This window comes from Sprattus sprattus, assembly GCF_963457725.1.
Source record: "Sprattus sprattus genome assembly, chromosome: 13".
NCBI classification, from domain to species: domain Eukaryota; kingdom Metazoa; phylum Chordata; class Actinopteri; order Clupeiformes; family Clupeidae; genus Sprattus; species Sprattus sprattus.
Window position 1 is genome coordinate 2,654,158 of NC_137911.1, and position 21,672 is coordinate 2,675,829.

The following is a 21,672-nucleotide window of genomic DNA, read 5'->3' on the forward strand; positions in this document are numbered from 1 at the left end:
CTGGCACTACTAAGCCACCCCAGCTTCCCCAGTTCGGGTCCTTTGAACCAGCAAGGCGGAAGTCCCACTGCAACAACCACGGAACCTGAGGCTCTCACATGAACTGAACAAAGATAAGTCCATAAAACCCTAACCCCATACACCCTCTGTGTGCGTGATTTTGTCAGATGACCAGTGTGTATCAATACGTTAGACACTATCGCTACAACTATCCTTGCAGGCTCGGACTAGGAACGATTTTCGGCCCTGGCATTTTTATATCTACACCGGCCCCTTATGGACCGACCGACCGACCCCCCCCCCCCCCCCCCTTTAGCGCAAATGAGCCGAACCAACTTCAGCGAACCTACTTAAGCAATCCTGTGAGCCGAAGTCAACATGTCGCGGTGGGCACAATTAAAAACCAAACGGCCTACCTTGACGCTGTCTTGATCGCAGGGCTTCTTGCAAGTTGCAATTATTCCACATTAATCCACACGGTTTAACATACCCGGATAGCCCTGCTACGAAAAACGAAAAACAGTTTGGCGCTCTCCAGCAGCAGTTTGTCTAGATATATAAAATTGACATCAACACACAAAGACACAATAAGAGCATGACAAATATGACAAGGACAAAGACCAAATTACAGAAATTATTAATATATATATATATATATATATATATATATATAAATACTTAAAAATGGAAGGCAGTTGTGAAGTGCAAAGATATCATCACACACACACATGCACAGAAACACATTCACTCACTCGCTCACTCACACACATCACCATGCACATATTGTGCCCATCAAGTCTTTAGTGCTTTGTTAGGGGGTCAGGTAGGGGCGGGGGTTGAGGGGGTGATGGAGGCTACAGCTCTTGGGGAAAAACTGTTCCTCAGTCTTGTGGTGCGGGCCCGCAGTGTGCGGTACCTTTTCCTTGATGGAAGGGAAACAATCAAGGTGTGTCCAGGGTGTGTTTTGTCCGTACTTATTGACCTTGCCTTCCTCTTCAGGCGGTCATTACACACAGATTCCAGGTCTGGGAGCTCAGCTCCTATGATCTTTTTTGCTGACCTGATCACCCTGGCCAGGTCCCTCCTGCTCTCCACTGTGCAGCCTGAATACCACACACTGCAGCCCTGGCAGAGGATGCTCTCAATTGTGCTCCTATAAATGTTTATGAGCAGGTGTGTGGATAAGCCAGCCCGTTTCAGCTTCCGTAGAAAGAAGAGCCTCTTCTGGGCCCTCTTTACCAGATTGGAGACGTTAGTTGCCCATGTTAGGTCCTTGGTGATGTACGTCCCTAGGAATTTAACAGAGTCCACCCTCTCCACTTCTTCCCCGTTGATGGTAAGTGGGGTCTGCGTTGTCCTCTTGGGCCTCCTAAAGTCCACAATGAGCTCATTTGTTTTTGCTGTGTTTAGGACCAGATTGTTGTCCACACACCACTCTGCCATGTGTTCGAACTCCTGCCTATAATGGCACTTGTTGTTGTTACTAATGAGCCCCACCACAGTGGTGTCATCGGCGAACTTGATTATGGTGTTGGATGAGTGTATAGGCACGCAATCATGGGTGAAGAGCGTGTAGAGGGCTGAGTACACACCCCTGGGACGCACCTGTGTTCAAGGTTACAGTTGAGGATGTCATATGCCCTATTCTGACATTCTGTGGTCTGTTTGAGAGAAAGTCCAGGATCCATGAGCACAGTGAGGTAGGGAGACCAAGATTAATGAGTTTGAGGACCAGCTTATGGGGGATTATTGTATTAAACGCAGAGCTGAAGTCCACAAAGAGCATTCTTACATATGTGTTCGGGTGTTCCAGGTGGGACAGGGCTGTGTGGAGTGCGATGGAGACAGCGTCCTCTGTGGATCTGTTTGCCTTATAGGCAAACTGGTGGCTGTCCAGGTCCACAGGGATGTGGTGTCTGATGTGCGCCAGTATCATCCGCTCAAAACACTTCATGATTACTGGGGTGAGGGCGACTGGGCGGTAGTCATTGAGGCAGGTAATGGCAGATTTTTTGGGGATAGGGACGATGGTAGTGGTCTTGAGGCAGGTGGGGACTACGGCTTGTTGCAGGGAGAGGTTAAAAATGTCTGTAAAAACTCCTGCTAACTGGTCGGCACATGATCTAAGTATACGTCCCGACACCCCATCAGGGCCAGTGGCCTTGCTGGTGTCAATTCTTCTCAAGGTGGACCTCACTTGGTGGTGTTGAAGAGTGAGAGTCTGCTCCTCCTCTGACCCTGACATCTGATGCTCCACTGTTACCCCACTGTGCTGCTTGTCAAAGCGGGCAAAAAAGCGGTTTAGGGTGTCTGGGAGGTCCCTGTCCTTGCTAACCAGTGTGTTCTTGTGTTTGTAGTCAGTTAGGGTTTTGATGCCTCTCCACATGCTCCTGGCGTCCTTGCTTTCAAAGTGACCCTCAATGCGCTGCCTGTACTTGCCTTTGGCCTCCTTAATGCCCTTTTTTAGATCTCGTCGGGCAGTGCTGTAGGCCAGTGTGTCACCTGACTTGAAGGCAGCATCTCTCGTCCTGAGCAGCAACCTGACATTACCGTCAAACCACGGTTTCTGGTTAGGGAACACCTTGATGGTTTTGGTGCTCAGTACTGTCTCGGCGCAAAACTGAATGTAACTCAGGACGTTAGAGGTGTACTCCTCCAGGTTGGCTCCCTGCGAAAATACCTCCCATACTGTGCTCTCAAAACAGGTGTGGGGATGGTGCAGCTTTATATGCCCTCTGTATATTTGTATATACTTGGTCCAGTGTGTTTTTATCTCTGGTTGGAAAGCATACATTTTTGTGGAGTTTTGGTAACACTTTCTTGAGTTCTGCATGGTTAAAATCCCCTGCCACTATCAAGGCACCCTCTGGATGTTGATTTAGTTGGCCGTTAATAAAGCTGTACAGTTCCTCCAGAGCTAGTGTAGTGTTCACTTGTGGTGGGATGTAAACAGCTAGGATGAGAGTTGCAGAAATCTCCCTTGGTAAGTAAAACGGCCTGCATTTCAAAGCTATATATTCCAAATCTTGGGAGCAGTGTCTCCCAACGACCTCTGCAGCCGTGCACCAGTCATTGTTTACATAGATACAGACTCCTCCCCCTCTGGTCTTACCAGAATCTGCAGTCCTGTCAGCTCGATGCACGGTATAGCTCGCCAGTCCGATGGCTTCGTCCGGAACGGAGTTATCCAGCCAGGTCTCTGTGATTACAGTCACGCAGTTGCCCATGTTGTTCGATGCAATCCTCAGCCTAATTTCGTCGATCTTATTGACAAGTGACCGGCAGTTTGCAAGAAAGAGAAAGCGGTGGTCAGTGCGGGTTTGCTCTTAGTCTATCTTGCAGTCCACCTCTTTTGCCCCGCTTCTGCCTTCTCTCGCAACATTGCCTCCGACGCCTCCTAAGCCTGTAGTAGTAGGCTTCATTCTCAAGCCCATCAGGTCGCAGTATCTCAGGAGGAATGGAGAATGGAATGGAGTCCGATCCCTCGTTATTATAATCCAGACACTGTTCTCCAATGGCAAGGAGTTCAGTGCGCTCGTACTGCAGTCTGGAAAGTTGTTTACACATCGCCATGGTAACCAACTACATGATTGCACTAAAACTAAGTTAAAACTACAACTAAACGCTTCCTAACAGTAAAATCTTATCGTCGGGAGAATCCCGGGTCGCTATTACACTGAACTAAACAAAAACTAAACAAAAACTACAACTTAACTATTACTAAAAATTCAACTTAAATTATATAGCCTGGAGAGCACCGAGCCGCTGCGTGTGTACGCGCCGCCATGGCAACCGTACACACGTTATGCACATGCATCATTATGTTTGCATTGCTAATTCACATTAGAATCCGTTGTAGGGTAAAATAGAGAGAATCCGTAGGGTAAAATGAGAGTTGGTTACATGCCAGGCCCGTGATTCCGAGTCGGCATCAGGGTTGCGAAAAAACGTAAACAACGTTTGTCTCTTCGAGGCTGGTTTGTGGTCAAAGCACTCTCTATCTAACCACTCGTTCAGGTGTTTTCTTGAGTTTGTACAGCCAACTCCTGCACACGTAGTTACCGAACCACTTTTCCTCTTGAAGTTTTCCATCATTTAGCCGTCATGCACCGCAACATATTTTTGCAAAATATTCGAACATAAATTTGCCAAATATAAGAAGAACATCGTAGTTTAGTTTAAAGAAAGCATTTTTGTTTTATTTTACTTTAGTTTGTTGCTTGTACAGTTTGAAGAAACAGGATTTTACAGTTTGAAGAAATAGAAAATTATACCATATACCAACCGTCACATAGATGTGCATGACAAGGAAGCGCTATATATACTGGATGCACCATTTTAGCAATTTGACGTTAGGTTCTTTCTTGGGCTCTTTGAGTTATCCGTATTTTCAGGAAAGTAAGGCAGTCGTATAATAAGTAATGGGGCCGGTATGATTGAAGGAGGGCCGGCCCTCGCACGCCGAAATGTGGACCGGCCCACCGGGCAAATGCCCGGTATCACAGATTACCAGTCGAAGCCTGCTTGTGTGTGCACCCGCAAAGTTTAGTTTAGCGGCAGCTCCAACCGTATTTAAATGTCCGTATCAGTTCTCCGTGACAGGCTTCTTTGCAGCAATTCGACCATGAAGGCCTGATTTACACAATCTCCTCTGAACAGTTGATGTTAAGATGTGTCTGCTACTTGAATTGGTTTGGGCTTTAATCTGAGGTGCTGTTAATTGGCAGTTTCTGAGGCTGGTAACTGTAATGAAATTATCCTCTGCAGCAGAGGTAACTCTTGGTCTTCCTGTCCTGGGATGGTCCTCATGAGAGCCAATTTCATCATGGATTCATCATTTGATGGTTTTCGCGACTGCCCTTAAGGATACATTCAAAAGTTCTTGAAATGTTCCAGACTGACTGACCTTCATGTCTTAAAGTAACGATGGACTGTCGTTTCTATTTACCTGTTGAGTGGATCTTGCAATAATATGGATTAGGACAGTAGTTGTAGGAGTAGTAGTAATAGGGATATTCACTATACCAACCCTACCTCTGCACAACACAACTGATGGTCCCAAACACATTAAGAAGGCAATAAATTCCACCAATGAACTCTTGACAAGACACACCTGTTAACTGAAAACTATTCCAGGTGACAACCTCATTAATCTGATTGAGAGAATGCCAAGAGTGTGCAAAGCTGTCATCAAAGCAAAATATAAAGCATATTCTGGTTTGTTTAAAACCTTTTTGGTTACTACATAATTCCATATGTGTTCTTGCCTAGTTTTGATGTCTTCAGTTTAAATATACAATGTAGAAAATAATAAAAAATAAAGAAAAAACATTGAATGAGAAGGTGAGTCCAAAGTTTTGACTTGTACTGTATGCACTTGAAAGTAGCCCATTTAATGTTTACTTATGCATGATACTTATATAGGCATCACACTTAAGGTTTGATGTTTTGTCTGTTAGTAAGGACATTGTAGTTAAACGTCTTTTGGTGTAAATATGATCAGCCATGGCAAACTCCAGCATAATGCACCAAAACCAAAACTGAGATATGGAATAACTGATTAACAGATTCTCCAGATTCTAAGCCATGGTGAAATAATCAACAAATATAATTTGAATTTGACCTGTCACGGCCAAACATCAAGAGCATGAATTTGCTTTAACTGTAGGAACAGTAAAAACAGTACACTTTACATGAATCACAGACCAACTAATACTGTTTTCTGAACACCATTCCAAATAATTTTTTTCTACATCCTGAATAAACTAACAAATCAAATACTACTGTTGTGAAAACTTGACATGGATAGTAGAATTTTGCTGAAACTCATGCTCTAAAAAGGTATTCCAACTATCACGCAAACTGACAACTACTTCAATTTGTAAACACCAATCATACTCTGTTAAATGTCATTTTATTGGATAATAATTAATGTATCCCCTTTTTAATATCAACTTTCAATAGAATAGGATGATATTGCGACTCACACCAGGTTTTCCATACTTTGTCTTTGACTTTAGAATTTGAATGAATTTTCCACAGACTCTAACCTGGGTCTGGAGATCAGTGTCCACTGCCCGTGCCACACCTTTAATCCCAACGGTGACATTACTGAAAATGTCAATGAGGTACTAGATGTCAAGTTTAAAGGTAAGAATGATCACTTATTCAACAGAATGTTTTCTTGTTTGTAATAAGATATTGTACAAAGACAGTGTCAATGAAACCAAGAGTCGTTAAATGAATGGCCCATTACTGCCCATGTGTTTGGGAATATCTAAGCATTATATCAAATATGGTTAATTATTTATAATAATAATAATTCATTTAATTTTTGAACGCACTCTGAAGAATCTCAGAGTGCCTACATATTAGACTATAATGAACTATAATAATACAATAAAATTAAAAATTAGTTAACACAAGCATAATAGAAAACTAAGTGGTGCTAGATTTAACACAAGGCTTCTTTACCTCTGTAGTAATCAGTAAGCCTTTTGAGCTGATTATCAAATCTCTATGATTAATTATAGCCCGAAACATATTAAATATCTATAATAATATATATAGATTTATGTTTATAGTTTGTTCCCTTAGCCAAAGTGTTGGTAACTAGCTTTTCCCCTCACCTTCTCTCAGTGTGGGAAAGTGAAAAAAATGCACAGACATGTTTGACCACGTCGGGACAAATATTAATGTAAAGTACATGCCATTTTGAACTGAAGTGGTTTAATGATTAAGAATTGTGGAACTACATTTAAGAATAGTGTGAAACTGGTTCTGGGACTATTTTATTCTTAGCTGGGATTTTTACAGTGAGATGCAGAAAGGACAGCAATTGAGATCCTGCGTGGTCTGCTATCTTACTTAGCTTTGGGGGCCCTCTGGGGTGCAAGGTTTTTGGAGCACTCACCCATCTATGCAAGGGATTTTACTGAACTGGAAGAGGAATGCAGGGCTGCTGCAGATCCTCATCCACTCAGCATGAAATGAAAGAAGGGCACTGGTATCCAGTGGTGACACCTCCCCAGGGAGAAGTCCTGTTTTCGCCATCATGGGTAGAGTGCTTGAGCAGACGAATGAGAGAACTGCCTGGAAAGGCAAACTGAGGTACATGACTCAGTAAGATATTAATGCATGAGGTGAGCCAGATGTGATAATTCATTGTTTCAAAAATATTTGGAGTAATTTTTGTAGGTAATGTATGGCTACATGCATTGAATGGTTAGACCAAGGTCGTAGGCATGGATTGAACCCTATTTTGTGTTTACAACAGAGGTTTTTCAAAGTTTAGCACATGTATTTTGTTTTGTTTTTCTTGAGAATAGTTTATCTAGACTATAAGCCTACAAAAAACAAGCAGAAACTAAATGTTATTTCAAGTTGAGGCTTACTCTATTGTTAAGTTGAGGGATTACTCTTTTGTAAAGGTTAAAGAAGTTGACATAAGTATAAACAGATTGGCAAACATACAAGGCAGAGTCCTTTAAGCTAAGAAAATGCACTTTTCATTAAATGCCTTTTGGGGTCAATAGAAATGGTTCTACCTGGGGATTTTTACCCTCCAATAATTTTAATATTCTTTCAGAAAAAAAGCTGCCTTGAAAATCTTACTGGACAAAATTAGCGTATCTGATTGTGCCGATTAAGACACCAAGCTGAAACAAACCCTAATGAGAGGATTTAATGCCACCCTGAAATGCAAACACAACTTTGTGATGACAGGAAAAACAATCATGACATAGAAAGTGTGCCATGTGGAAATGCAATGCAAAACAGAATTTGTTTGGCTGCCACTGGTAGCTGCTCGCATTAAGTTCAAGTCACTTATGCTTGCCTACAGAGTGCGTGCTGGTTCTGCTCCCACCTACCTAAATGCTCTTGTAAGGGAAAATCTTACACCCAGGACGCTGCGCTCATCTAGTGAGTGACGTCGGGCACTGCCGCCTGTGCAAGCACGGCAATCCAGACTATTCTCAGTTGTAGTTCCACATTGGTGGAACGAACTGCCTAGCACTACCAGAGCAGGGGCGTCCCTCTCTACCTTCAAGAAGCTCTTGAAGACCCAACTCTTCAGAGAGCACCTCCCTTCCTAACTGGCACCTTGGCTTAACTTGCACTTAAGCAGTGACAGACCCGCACTGCTTTTTACTTTCTAGGTCGTTTTCTATTTCTTGAAAAAAAAAAAAGCAGTATTTTTACTTAGTAAGTTTTAGTCCATAATTGTGACGTCAATTCCGATCACAACAAAATAATTGTATATTTCTCTTCTTCTAGATAATGTTAGGATTACCTGAAGGTTGAGTCAACCGTTTAATTTTGCTATAAAGTATGCGCTGAGTAGTTCACTTTAGTTAGGTCCCATGTAGCAAAAATATTACTTTACCATCCTAACGACATCAAAGATTACAGAATCCAGTCAGACAACAGAAGTATGTACGGCAAAATGGGAGCTTTTTAGATTACTTCATTACTTCTTTGTTATTTTCCCTTAGAAAAAAATGGTCTGACACGGAACTCTATCTGAGGTAAATTCATACTGGGATTGTTTTTAAATGTTCAAAAGGGATGACTAATCAGCAGGTTTTGGGTAGTCATGATTTTGACTAAATCTGACTACAACAACATGTCTGCTTTCAATCGGCTAGAATAGATTAGTAGATAGATAGTACATTTTATCAGAGTTTACGAAAATAAATGAATGAAAAACTGAGAGAAAGGACATTATGGTTCACATCTCAGCTAGTCTTGGTAAAATGGATTAACTAACTCTTTTTAGACTTGCCCTTTTGGCGGGCTGAGCTAAACGTCCTCAGGTATGTACTTCTTAAGCAGGGAGAATGACAGTGCTCTGTTTTGCAGGAGCGGAAGGTGAATATGAGGAGAATAGCCGATGGGACCTTGGGCACCTGAAGAACCAGAAAGAACAGCTCCTTCCTCACCTGATCCTCATGATGCTCCCACCGCATAGGTTGGATGCTCAGGCATCATCTCGGCGACGCAAGCGGGCTCTGGACACAAACTACTGCTTCAAGTGAGCTGCTCAGACTCTAGTTACCATGGAAACATTGCTCGTAAGAGAGCTTATGAATTCAAGTCTCCAGATATTTATGCTACACCAAATATCGCATTTAATTAGTGAGAATGGGCAGTTTTGGCCCTTGCACATTATTCTGAGAATTTTTCATGCCATAAGACCTTTTGTCTGTCATTTGCACTGCAGGAACTATCCATTTTGTAGTTCCTCGATAGCAGTTCCACATCAACATTATAGCACCTACTTTGGGGATTTTCCATACCTCCTTCATGTATTCCTGGTAGATCAGCTCTAGCCACACCGATGTAATGAATATTTTTAAGCTTTAAGGGTAATCCCTGATCAGTAAAGCTAGCTATAGTTAGCTTATGATCACCTTATGAAATTGGTGACACATTAAGCGAAGTGCCTTGTGTGGGTATCATACAGTGACGTGCGGTGAGGTTCGCAGCTGGTGAGGCACAGAAACCGGAAGTGATTACGTCATTCCGATCTCTAGTTGTTTAAAAAAAATAGAAATGTATACATCATACATGTATATGCTTATGGTTTAAGGCCTCGTAAAAGTCAGTTGACTATTGAGCCGTATAACTTCTTATAATAATAATCGTTTAACATAACGTTTTTTCAGTTCTGGTGAGATGACAATTTTTAAACCATAAGCATATATACACATGTATGATGTATACATTTCAATTTTTTTTAAAACAACTAGAGCAGCTAAACGTACAATCGGTGTGGTAATTGAACTTTTACACCGTGTCAAATAAGATATTAATAGTTACAAGGTAGCGTATGTAGCCCTCCCACCAATGATATGGCTCATTTCAATGTGTCCAGGGAAATAACCTTTTACACAACTCGGCAGTGATGGGCAGTAGCGTCACTACTTGTAGCGACGCTACTAGCTTAAACATTTGTCAGTAGCGTCGCTATTTACAAAACCAAGTAACTTTTCAGTTGCTAAGCTCTTTTATTGATCAAGTACCGCAGTAGCGTCCTCGAAAGCTAATTTATCCTGGACCTTTCTGATGTTCATTCATAACAGGCTTCCCTGCAGCCATCAAACACAAAAATTAAGCAGTACATCACTTTCGGCGAGACGAGTGAAACTAGATAGATAGATATCGTCATTTCAAGTACACCAGACGCTGCTCATACATTTAAAATGAATTCTCCCCTAATTTTAAATGGGTAGTTTGCATGCAGATTCTAGACAACCGGATAACTAGAATGCTGTTGATATTTAGATACAGCTGAAGATGATGAAAGTTAATAAGTGAAAAGTCCGTGCTGTCTGCTCAGGGAGTCGAATTGCGAAAATGCACAAAATAGACGAAAGATGAAGGTAGGCAAGGTTTTCTGCACTCATTTGTTTTCATCTGCGTTTGAATACCTGACTCAACAGCCATACCTTCAAAAGTACGTCACTTTATAAGAGACGAGTGAAACTAAATATGTTTTCAGATGCCTTCTTTGTAATCCAAAGAAAAAGTTCCTGTCAACGTCAATGACATCCAACACCAACATACGAACACACGAATTTCATCCATTCAACCGTTTTTATCTGACTGACTGACTGACAATTAATTTATACATTTGAAAAGGATTGGTCAATGATTGGTTGGCTGTGCTGAGGCAGTGAACATAGTTAATATTAAATGTAGTCTCACTGTCCCTCGGATGACACCTTTCACTGCTGATAGCGATCTTGAACACTTCTGTCACTTTCAAGAACCAACATTATTTGAAGTCTTGTTCTACAGACGAAAACAACTACAGAATTTTCAGAGAATAGTCAGCAGCCAACGGGAAACAAAAGGTACGTGTTAGCTTGTTTGCTAGTTAACATGTTGTGGCTGATGTGACATAGGCTGTATTGACTACTTGACAAATGCACAGTGTCTTAAGTGCTCTCAGATTTAGGTTATAGTTTAGTGTTTGGCTGACGTTTCAAACAGTTTTTCCACAATTGTATTGTTGTACACACGCTACCATTGTTCAGTTTGAATGTCCATATAGCTTTCCAGTTAGTTTAGCTAAATAATGTTTGAGCTCATTCGACAAAGTGAAATTTATTGGGGTATCAAAAGTTTCCATTGAAAATAATGTGAGCCAGCTCACTGGCAAATTAGCTAAATAATTGATCCTGAGAAGGTTTTTTTTTTTTTTTTTTTTTACTTATAGATTAACTGTTAATGGTGAGATAGAATTTACAGCTAAATGTTGGTGGGCAGTCAATGTGACAACCGAATAAAGTCTTTAGAAATGTAGTAATGTAAAACAGCCTCTGGACCTCTGTATTCTATCATTATTTTGATTCAAACTGTAAGATCAATACTTGTTTTTACAGTTTAACCAGTCAACCAGGGCTTTTACAGATCCTGGGGGCAGGGGTGGGCTTGACAGTGTTGTGTTGAAAGACTAGCACCACTACTATGTCGAAGTACAGGGTGTACCCATGGATATCACAACTGATGGTTATGCTGCAACATCATAAATACTTAGCAATGTTATATCCAGCCATTTCTGCCAGGCTTATTTTAATGACAGATTTTTGAAACAAAGACTTCTTAAACAAGTGTTTTGTCTGTTTTCACAGGTCTGCAGAATTGAACAGATGAGGCCTCAATGAACAACTTCGGCATACAAAGATCCTCCACTTGAAGACGGGCCCTATCATCCTGCCATCATTAGGCACTTAATTTTTCACACCAAAAGTATTTAAAAGAAGCAAAACACTGTAAAATATTATAACAATAAACCTGTACACTGTAATCATTTTCTAATGTTGTCTATGGAATGCCTCTTTTTTATTAATTCATATGCTGTTTTTCCGGGTATAAACTCAATTGACACCTCTGAAAATCTTTCAGTGGTTAACCTGTGCATTTGCAAAATACATTTTCTATTAACTTTTTCAAACCTTTTGGTGTTTCCACGGGTCTGATGTCAGCTGTTACATGTCAACAAAGGTGTGAACATGTACCAGGTAATGTAAACTGAATTTAACTGAATTTAAAAGAAGAGTGAAGGGAGAAGAGTGTTGATTGTAAACCCATTCCAAGTAAAGCAAATGTTTTGGCATTGAAAACTAATTGTTGGCCAAGCATCATATTCCAATTTGTTTAAAAACATGTTAATTACATTTGTATAAATCTGTCTAATGATTTAATCGAGGGGTGTTGACAGAGGATATCAGTTATTGTATTTCAATTGAAATTTACGTATGTAACTACGGTTCTATGAATCACTGGATGACCGCTAGACGGTGCTTTCAAGAACTGGATGATCCATCTCGCGCATGCGCAGGTCGAGGAATAATACCAACATTGTCACGTCGTGACCCCGATGACCCCCGGATAGTCTATATCTTCCAGTGGGGTCAGGGAAACTGTTCCTACACAATCTTCTCGCGAGAGCACGAGGATTCTGAGTGACAGAACGGTCTAGCGGTCATCCAGTGATTCATAGAACCGTAGTTACATACGTAACTTTCGTTCTATTTCATCCTTACTGACTGCTAGACGGTGCTTTCAAGCACTGGATGACCTATACCAACAAAGTCACGAAGAACTCTAGCACTTGCCTTACTGAGAGGAAGCAGCAGAGTCACGCCACAGGACCACAGCCAACGGCTGGGGAGTGGCAACATACACCCGGTAGAACCTGGAGAAGGTACTAGGTGATGTCCATGACGCTGCCTCGCAGACATCTTCCAGGGGAATGCCCCGCGAGGCTGCCCAGGGTGTCGAAACAGCTCTGGTGGAGTGGCACCTCACCCGTATGGCAGGGGGTGCCCACTTCCCTTTTATCCAGGTGACAAGATCACAGCCAACAGCTGAGGAGCGGCAACATACACCCGGTAGAACCTGGAGAAGGTACTAGGTGATGTTCATGACGCTGCCTCGCAGACATCTTCCAGGGGAATGCCCCGCGAGGCTGCCCAGGATGTCGAGACAGCTTCTAGTGGAGTGGCACCTCACCCCGGATGGCAGGGGGTGCCCACTTCCCTACATGCCTAGGTGACAGGATCACAGCCAACGGCTGAGGAGTGGCAACATTCACCCGGTAGACCCTGGGAAAGGTACTAGGTGATGTACATGATGCTGCCTCACAGACATCTTCCAGGGGAATGCCCCGCGAGGCTGCCCAGGATGTCGAGACAGCTTCTAGTGGAGTGGCACCTCACCCCGGATGGCAGGGGGTGCCCACTTCCTTACATGCCTAGGTGACAGGATCACAGCCAACGGCTGAGGAGTGGCAACATTCACCCGGTAGACCCTGGGAAAGGTACTAGGTGATGTACATGACGCTGCCTCACAGACATCTTCCAGGGGAATGCCCCGCGAGGCTGCCCAGGATGTCGAGACAGCTCTGGTGCAGTGGCACCTCACCTCGGATGGCAGGGGGTGCCCACTTCCTTTATACGCCTGGGTGATGGCCTCCACCACCCAGTGGGACAGTCGCTGCTTGGAAAAAGCAGAGCCCCTCCTAGGGTCGCCATAGCAGAGGAAAGCTGATTCGACCGCCGAATATGCCCACAGCCACATATGCCCTCAGGGCCCGCACAGGGCACAGTAATTTCAAACTGTCCCCCTCAGGGGGAATAAGTTGCGGCAGGTGGATAGGTCGATTGAGGTTGACTGTGTAAACCTTCAGAAGAAACTGAATTCGGCCACAGGGTAACCCCTGGGCCATGGAGCTTTTTAACGTGCTTCGCCAATGCGACAGCGACGAGAAAGCCGTCTTGTTAGAGACCCACTTTAGCTCTGCCTGAGCCAGGGGTTCAAGGAGACAACACAAGGCATCAAGCACAAGGTGCAGATCCCATGCTGGGGCACGCCGTGCTTGTGGGGGGCGCAGCCCTTGTGCGCCCCTCAGAAAAAAGGGGGGCACCAACCTGTGGCTCCCCACCGTGTCATTATCCACCAGAGCATGTCGGGAGGATAGCTGCCACATACACCCCCAGGGTAGCCGGGGACCGGCCCCCATCCAGGAGTGACTGGAGGAACTCTAAGGCGCTAGGGACCACGCAATGTACGGGGCCCTCGCCATGCGGCAAACAGCTGCCACCTGTTCTCATACTGCCCCCGGGTAGAGGGTGCCCGGGCATTCAGTATGGCATTACGGACAACGTCCGAACATCTGTCAGCAGTGGGTTGGGCCCTGCGGCGGCCAGACCAACAGCTGCAACCGATGAGGGTCGGGATGCCATATCCGACCCTGTAACTGAGACAGGAGATCCTTCCTGTCGGGGAGGCGCAGCGGCATCTTGCTGCAACCTGCACAGAAGTGGGAACCACGTCCTCCCTGGCCAGAAGGGGCTACCAGCAGCAGTCTGTGGCCCTGCTGGAGAACTCCCTGTAGAGTTGGAAAAATCAACGGGATTGGCGGAAACGCAACTCCCTGGTGATTGATATGGGAGACGGTCGAAACCTTGTCTGACCGCCGGGCACGTGTCGGCCTTCCAAGAAGGGCAGAAGCCTGCAATGCCCTGTGCACAGCCCGCAGCCCCAGAGCATCAACAAGGTGACACCCTGAGTCTCCTTTGCAGGTGCTGCTCGGCGTCCAGATGAAAACCGTGAAGCCACCACTGGAGGGGGCGTAGCGACAGCAGGCCTAGGGGAACCACAGTAGCAGCTGCTGTCAGCTTCCCTAGAAGGCGCAGAATTCCGCGTAACGCAACTGCCTGCCTTCCTGAACTGGGAAAGAAGGTGTAGGCTGTCGTACAATCGCCGTGGCGATGGACAAGCCCTCATGGCCACTGAATCGAGAGCCACCCTGAGAAGAGTGTGATCTGCGATTGGACCAGACAGCTCTTTGTTAAATTGAAGGAGATGCGTCGTGTCCAGGGCCATCTGAGACCGGGACGGGGCACAAGGGCCAGTCGTCCAGGTACGGCAAGATTGTCATGCCCTGCGACTGTAGGGGTGAGAGGGCTGCCGCCCCACACCTGATGAAGGCACGTGGGGAAGGGAGAGGCCAACTGGGAGCACCCTGAACTGAGGTGAGGTCCCTGAAACGCAAACTGCAGAACCCGTCTGTGGTGTGGCGCTATGGGTACATGAAGTAGGCATCCTTGAGGTCTACTGACGTAAACCACTACCCCCTGGTTATTGTACGCAGAACCCCTTGCCATGCTCAGCATGCGGAACCTCAAGACCCTCGGGAGCCTGTTGAGGCCCCTCAGGTCGAGGATGGGACGAAGTCCGCCATCTTTCTTTGATACTAATAAGTAGGTTGAGTAGAACCCCCGGGTTGTGTCAGGGGGTCTACCGGCTCGATGGCACCCCTGTCCAGGAGGGTGGACCGCTCCTGGGTAAGGGCCCGGGCTTTCGCCGGGTCTTCATGATGGTCATTTTGACCCGGCCATAGGCTGGGGGCCGGCCTCGGAACTGAAGTCGGCATCAGTGGGTTAGGTGGAAAGCACCCCGGGTCCCTGATAGAAGCAGCCCAGTAGCTGAGCTGCAGCTGGGAAAAACGCAGACGGCCGGCCCCTGGGCCTCAGCGCCTGGCCCCCCCGCCCCTAGGGGCTCTGGGGGGACGATGGGCTGTGCACGAAGCGTGAGGTTGGACCGAGGGCTGTCGCTCTGGACTCTGAAAGGCCCGCGCTTGCCGCTGAACAGGCTGTGGGCGTTGGGCCCCGTAGTGACCCCTTGGGTGGACCTGTGACTGCGAGCTGCCCTCAGGTGCTCGACACAGAGACAATAGGGGCATCGCTCATGGCCACCCTCCACCTGCAGAGGGCCATGCAGGCCGCACAAGAGTGGTTGCTCACCATGTCTGCAACCCACGCACCACTGAGAGAGAACGGTAGTAGCTAGCCTCAGTAGAGGATAATGGTCCCAACATAATGGGGACAATCAGAATAGACTAGGTGCAGGGAGAGGTAGGCAGGAACCGCTGCCTCCACCGACAATATTCACAGGCCATCGGTTACAGCCCACACCTGTGCTGGGAGCGGGGAGCGAGAGCACTGCCCTCACCAGGAGAGGGGAATGGCCACACTCGATGGGTTAATCAGCATAAATATAGGATAGATATAGATGCCGGGAGAGGGAGGCAGGAATCGCTGCCTTCACCGACAAAATATTTGCAGGCCAAACTACAAACCACACCTGTGCTGGGAGCGGGTAGCGACAGCACTACCTTCACCAGGAGAGGGTGGATGGCCACACACAACGAATTACACGGTGCAGAGCAGATGCCGGGAGAGGGAGGCAGGAACCGCTGCCGTCACCGACAAATACCTGCAAGCCAAACTACAAACCACACCTGTGCTGGGAGCAGGTAGCGAGAGCGCTACCCTCACCAAGAGGGGGTGGATAGCCACGCACAATGAGCTACACAGTGTAGACTAGATGCTGGGAGAGGGGGCAGTAACCTCTGCCTTCACCGACCAATATTCTCAGGCCAACAATTACAAACCACGTGCCCTCACCAGGAGAGGGGAATGGCCACACTCAATGGGTTAAGCAGAATAAATCTAGAATAGATATAGATGCAGAATAGATGCTGGGAGAGGGAGGCAGGAACCGCTGCCTTTACAGACAAAATATTTGCAGGCCAACAGCCACCAATACATGCATAACATGGTATGAATATTGCAGGGAGAACTTATTTTAATGAATCTGACTCAATTCAATTGAGGATTCAATTTAGTGCCAGGGCGCCGGAGGCGCTTTTGTCCTCATTGAGTTTTAGAAAGTTATTGTGTGAGTTATGCCAATGGAGGCTAGCCTGTCAAGGAGGGTGCAGTTGGATATGGTGTCAAAAGCCGCGCTCAGGTCGAAGAGGATGAGGATGGATAATAGTCCGGAGTCAGAAAACCAAATTGGAACTGTTCATAGAGTTTATTGTTGGAGAGATGGGCATGGACCTGTGATGCCACTACCTTTTCCAGGATTTTTGAGAGACATGGCAGTTTGGAGATGGGACGAAGGTTGTTGAAGTTGTTGGGGTCTGAACCAGGTTTTTTCAGCATCGGTGTCACTGCAGCAGATTTAAGAGACGATGGGACTGAACCAGAGGTCATAGAAGAATGGATAATGGCAGTTATCAGGGGCAGTAGAGAGGGGAGGGAGGCTATAACCAGGGAGGATGGCAGGGGGTCGAGTTGGCAGGTGGATGATTTGGATTTCCGGATGGCATCTGATAACTCGACGGCAGAGGGGAGTTGGAAGCATGAAAGTGGTACAGAGAGTGTATGGCATGTATATAGTGTATATTTGTACATAGTTTGTTGATCGCATATGGGGGACATTCAACAGTGTTACATTACATACCGGTTTGTCATGTGGTTGGTGGTTACGATGCACACCGGTGCCCACAGTTTGAGGTACTTTAACCGCATTTAGTGGGTGTGCCAGAGGTAATACCCAATCACCATCAAAGTGTTCATTGTGACTCTGGTGACATCTGTTCACCCTAGCCACCTCACAAGCAGACTGGCCTTCTCAGCTTCACTGCTCACATGAAGCAACAGGGTGTTTAACCCCAAGGAGTTTATTGCAATCACAATGCTTTTTCCTCCTATTGCAGGAATTGGCCTTACAGTGCAAAATATGTGGTCAAATTACATGATTAAGCCAATAATGCTAATTATGCTATTTATGCAAATTGCTCCACATATGCAAATTATCATCCGGCAGTTTCTGTATACTGGGGACCATACTTTAAATTTCTGCAAAAAAACTTTGGTGTACTCAACATTTCCGGGTTCACCTAGTTGGCTACTACAGTATCATTTTAGGAACAAGTATCAATTAGAACGGATGACAGGGACAATGGCAGACAATGGGACATAAACGGCCACCAAATAGGTTCTGAACAATAAAGTAGCAGTATGCAACGCTCTGTAGACAGATGAGTTTGTGACACGTCACAAACGCGTCATTGCAGATAAGGTGCTCTAGCAGATATGATACCAACACCTTATAGTCTGTTATTTTTTCGTTGGATAGCAACAGACAGATATAATGGGTATACGATCTATACAGAGACTACATACACATGCATTTCAATGAGCATAATGGAATGCGGGGTTATTTAACTGCCATGGGTGATGTCTTATTGATTTTCAAAAAACCCCAATTCATTTTCTCATAGGGAGAGAAGTAAAATTGGCGGTAATATTACTCAGCACCTCAAGTAAATCTCTTCAAAGCAATTTGTGGAAGGTATACTTGCCATTTAACAGACAGCTTTGTGTAATTGAACTGTTAAAAACACCTTAATTGGTTTTCGTGTTTTTTTCTTCTTTTCTTATGAATCGTGTATATCAAAATAACCCTCTCTTCAATCCACAGTAATTATGAAGAAAACTGCTGCGTGAGGGAGCTCTATATTAATTTCCGCCAGGACCTAGGTTGGCGTTGGATCCATGAGCCCAAAGGGTACTATGCAAACTTCTGCTCAGGTCCTTGTCCTTACCTTCGCAGTGTTGAAAACACACACAGTTCGGTGAGTGGTACCAAGACTAATATGACCTTTTGATACACACAAACATTCACATTAAACTTGTGATAACAAGTGATAAGTGCATACAGTGGGTGGTACTAGGAGCATACTGTATGAAATAATAAAAGTACCAGTGAAACCATGCTTTGATTTCGAAATGAAATTTCATACAGTATGTATTTCACATATGGCTGTCCTTTCCACCCCTGCAGCTTCTGAGCCTGTTTAATACTCTGAACCCAGAGGCCTCTGCCTCTCCCTGCTGCGTGCCACAGGACCTGGAGCCTCTGACCATCCTCTACTATGTGGGCCGAACCCCCAAGGTGGAACAGCTCTCCAACATGATTGTCAAATCCTGCAAGTGCAGCTGAGATCTCTGATCTGGGCCCACCAAGCAGGTTCGGACCTGACCCAACATCTATGGTAGCAGAGAGAGAGAGAGAGAGAGAGAGAGAAAGAAAGGTGAAGAGATAAAAAGCGAGAAGGGTACAAATGTGAGTGAAAAATATAGAGAGGGAGGAGGGGGGGAAACAAGCTTGGCTCAGCCAGACTATCTCTCAGCTTGGATTTTGCTGGGATATTATCTGGAAGACCTTTACCAAGGAGAGCTGAGTGTCTCACAATTTCAGTTCCACAAGTCACTGAATGAAAAGTGGTTTGTTTAAGTGAGAACATCAAACTGCTTGTGTGAGTGATGCTGGACGACTGGTGGTCAATGGCTGATTCAGTTGCTTCTGGTCTGCATGTATTTCTGGTCTATGATCACATCTGACACCACTAACCCAAAAAAGAACAATGGAGTCCCCAGATTACAGTGAACCCAGCAAAATAAATGGGAAAGCACACAAAGGTAAGGGAGAAGTTGACGCTAAAAGAAGGCCTCTCTGCACCTTCCTTACTCTTAAAAACAATATCCAATGGAACTCTATTGAAACACCTCTCTCTTACTTATTTTCATGCCTTATATATTTCCTTCAGTTGTTATTTCTATTCAACCATTTTGAACTCTGCCTCACATCTAAACTGGACATTTGAGTAACCATGAAAGACAAGAGCAAAGGCAGTGATTCCCTGTAGTCTGCACTGATTATTTAGAGAAACATCAACGACATGAATGACATTGAACTAAAACAGAAAAAAATAATGGAAAAACAGATTATAACATAATAAAACCAAACAAGGTGATGGACATATTTAATTCCTGTTACAGTATTAAACAGAGTTGTATTTTTCTGGGTTGATTTATTTTAATTTTTTATGAGTTAACATTTATCTAGACCACAAACTGTTATATTTTATTTTCTGTTTGTAAAACAAGCTTAAAGGTGAATCCTTGTTGCAGTGTAACCTGTTGAAACTGGTCTGTGCTGTAATGGACACACCATCCAAGTGCAAAGGTCAGTTCATGGAAGATATGACATTTATGATGCACAGATTTTGTTTTGCTCACATGCATAAAAAGGTATAGATTTAAAAAAAATGTCACGGCATTCTAAGAACAGATTATGTGTCAAACTTACTTGATCATCTTTTATGGATAATAAGACATAGTAAGGATGTCCTAATCATGGGTTAATCTTCAGCATTTTTTCATAAATCCTAAGTGTTCTAACTACACCTTCAGCATAGATGTCTCATGCTCTGAAAGCTATATTGGAGTTGTGAACTTCTTTTATTAATTATGAAGTCAAATTTGAAAGATGTTAAATTCACTTGTGAAATTTACAAATTTCAATAATACAAAAAAAACATTATTCATATACACATGAAAAGACAAAACTTTGTAAAACACAAAATTATGTCTTGAAACGTCTCTATTTCATTTGGTCATGACAAGATTCACTTCTTTGTTGTGTATTACATTCGGACCAAAATCAACAAGAACAGAGCTGCCTTTTGGAAGCAATTACATATCAGAAAGCAACTAAATTGTCTGGATGGATTTTTTTTTTATAGGACTGTTATCACTTTTCTGCTGAGAGGGTTGGTTTGCTTGTGTGGCCAAGTCATTAATATAAATATGCAGACTTCATGTTAAATAAATGGCAAAAGTGTGTGCTTTAACTGGGAGACATTTTGGTGGGCAACAGACATATTGCACATTATTGAATGATTTTCTAATCAAAATAAATAAACTGTCAAGCACAGACTCTACAGCAGTTCTTGGATAATTTGATTTTATATGCATTGAGCTTGCTATTTTACTTTACCGCCATTTGTATGTTTGACTTTGTTAAACTTGTCTTTTTTTCCTATGTGTATAAGTGTACAAGTATAATATGGTACATATTTCTTTCAGTGTTTTAATTTGAATATGATATGTTACTCGTACTGCTGTAAGTCAGCATGTTAAAAGTTTAGTTTTTCACACTTAATACGCTTCACACAAATATAAATACAACATGTCAAGTTTTGGTCCCATATTTCTTTAACTGCCATAAAAGATCTTGTAATCTCTTTATGCTCACAAAAGCTTATTTCAACCAAATTCTCTGCACAAATTTGTATCTGTAGCCATAGTCATACAGTATCCATAGTTTACAGCAATGTATTGACTGATTTCCTGTATGAACTGTAACTCAATCTTTAAGAGTGTTCAATGTTGCAATCATATTTTTGTTCAGTATAGTTATTTTTTGTTGAGCCAAAGCTCCTGTAATGGGACATCCCTTCTAATCTAAGTAATAAATGCAAAAGTCAATTAAACCCCATCTTCTCCTTTTTGGAGATGTTAAAGTGTACTGTTCTGAGGTATGCCAGTTCAGAGTTCATGACAGCACTAGTCAGTACCACAATTAAATACATAACATTTCGTATACCAATGTCATTGGCTTGTCATTTCCCTTTAGATCATGGAGTTAATCATTGCTTTAAGACTACATGACTGGCAGACCTCTGAATGAGCTGTTCAGGTGTTGGGTGTCAGAAGGGGAAGGGGACAGGGGGCAGGTTGTGAGATGATCTCCCAGCCTCTGCTAAAGGACCACATCACTTCTCTAGCCAGTGAGGGCAGGCGACCAGGCTCTCCTGGAGACTTTATACATCCCCCTTAAAACACTCAAGAACAGCAGCTGTTCTACTGTCCTCTTGGTCTGAACTGAAAGATTGGGATGTGGTTTCAAATCAAACTGATGTTCCTTGCAAATCGCTGTGCATGGGTCTGGAACATCTTC

General features: G+C 44.0%; 1 protein-coding gene across 1 annotated transcript in view; it reads left to right on the top strand.

The window, feature by feature from the left end:
- tgfb3 (transforming growth factor, beta 3) overlaps positions 1–21,250 on the top strand; it is a 67,520-nt gene extending 46,270 nt beyond the window's left edge. Inside the window, exons 4-7 of the mRNA XM_080850007.1 lie at positions 6,043–6,150; positions 8,863–9,034; positions 18,349–18,502; positions 18,712–21,250. Of these exons, the coding sequence (XP_080706133.1) occupies positions 6,043–6,150; positions 8,863–9,034; positions 18,349–18,502; positions 18,712–18,870 (593 nt within the window). The 3' untranslated portion in view covers positions 18,871–21,250. The remainder of the gene's footprint in view (positions 1–6,042; positions 6,151–8,862; positions 9,035–18,348; positions 18,503–18,711) is intronic.
- Positions 21,251–21,672: the final 422 nt, after the last annotated feature.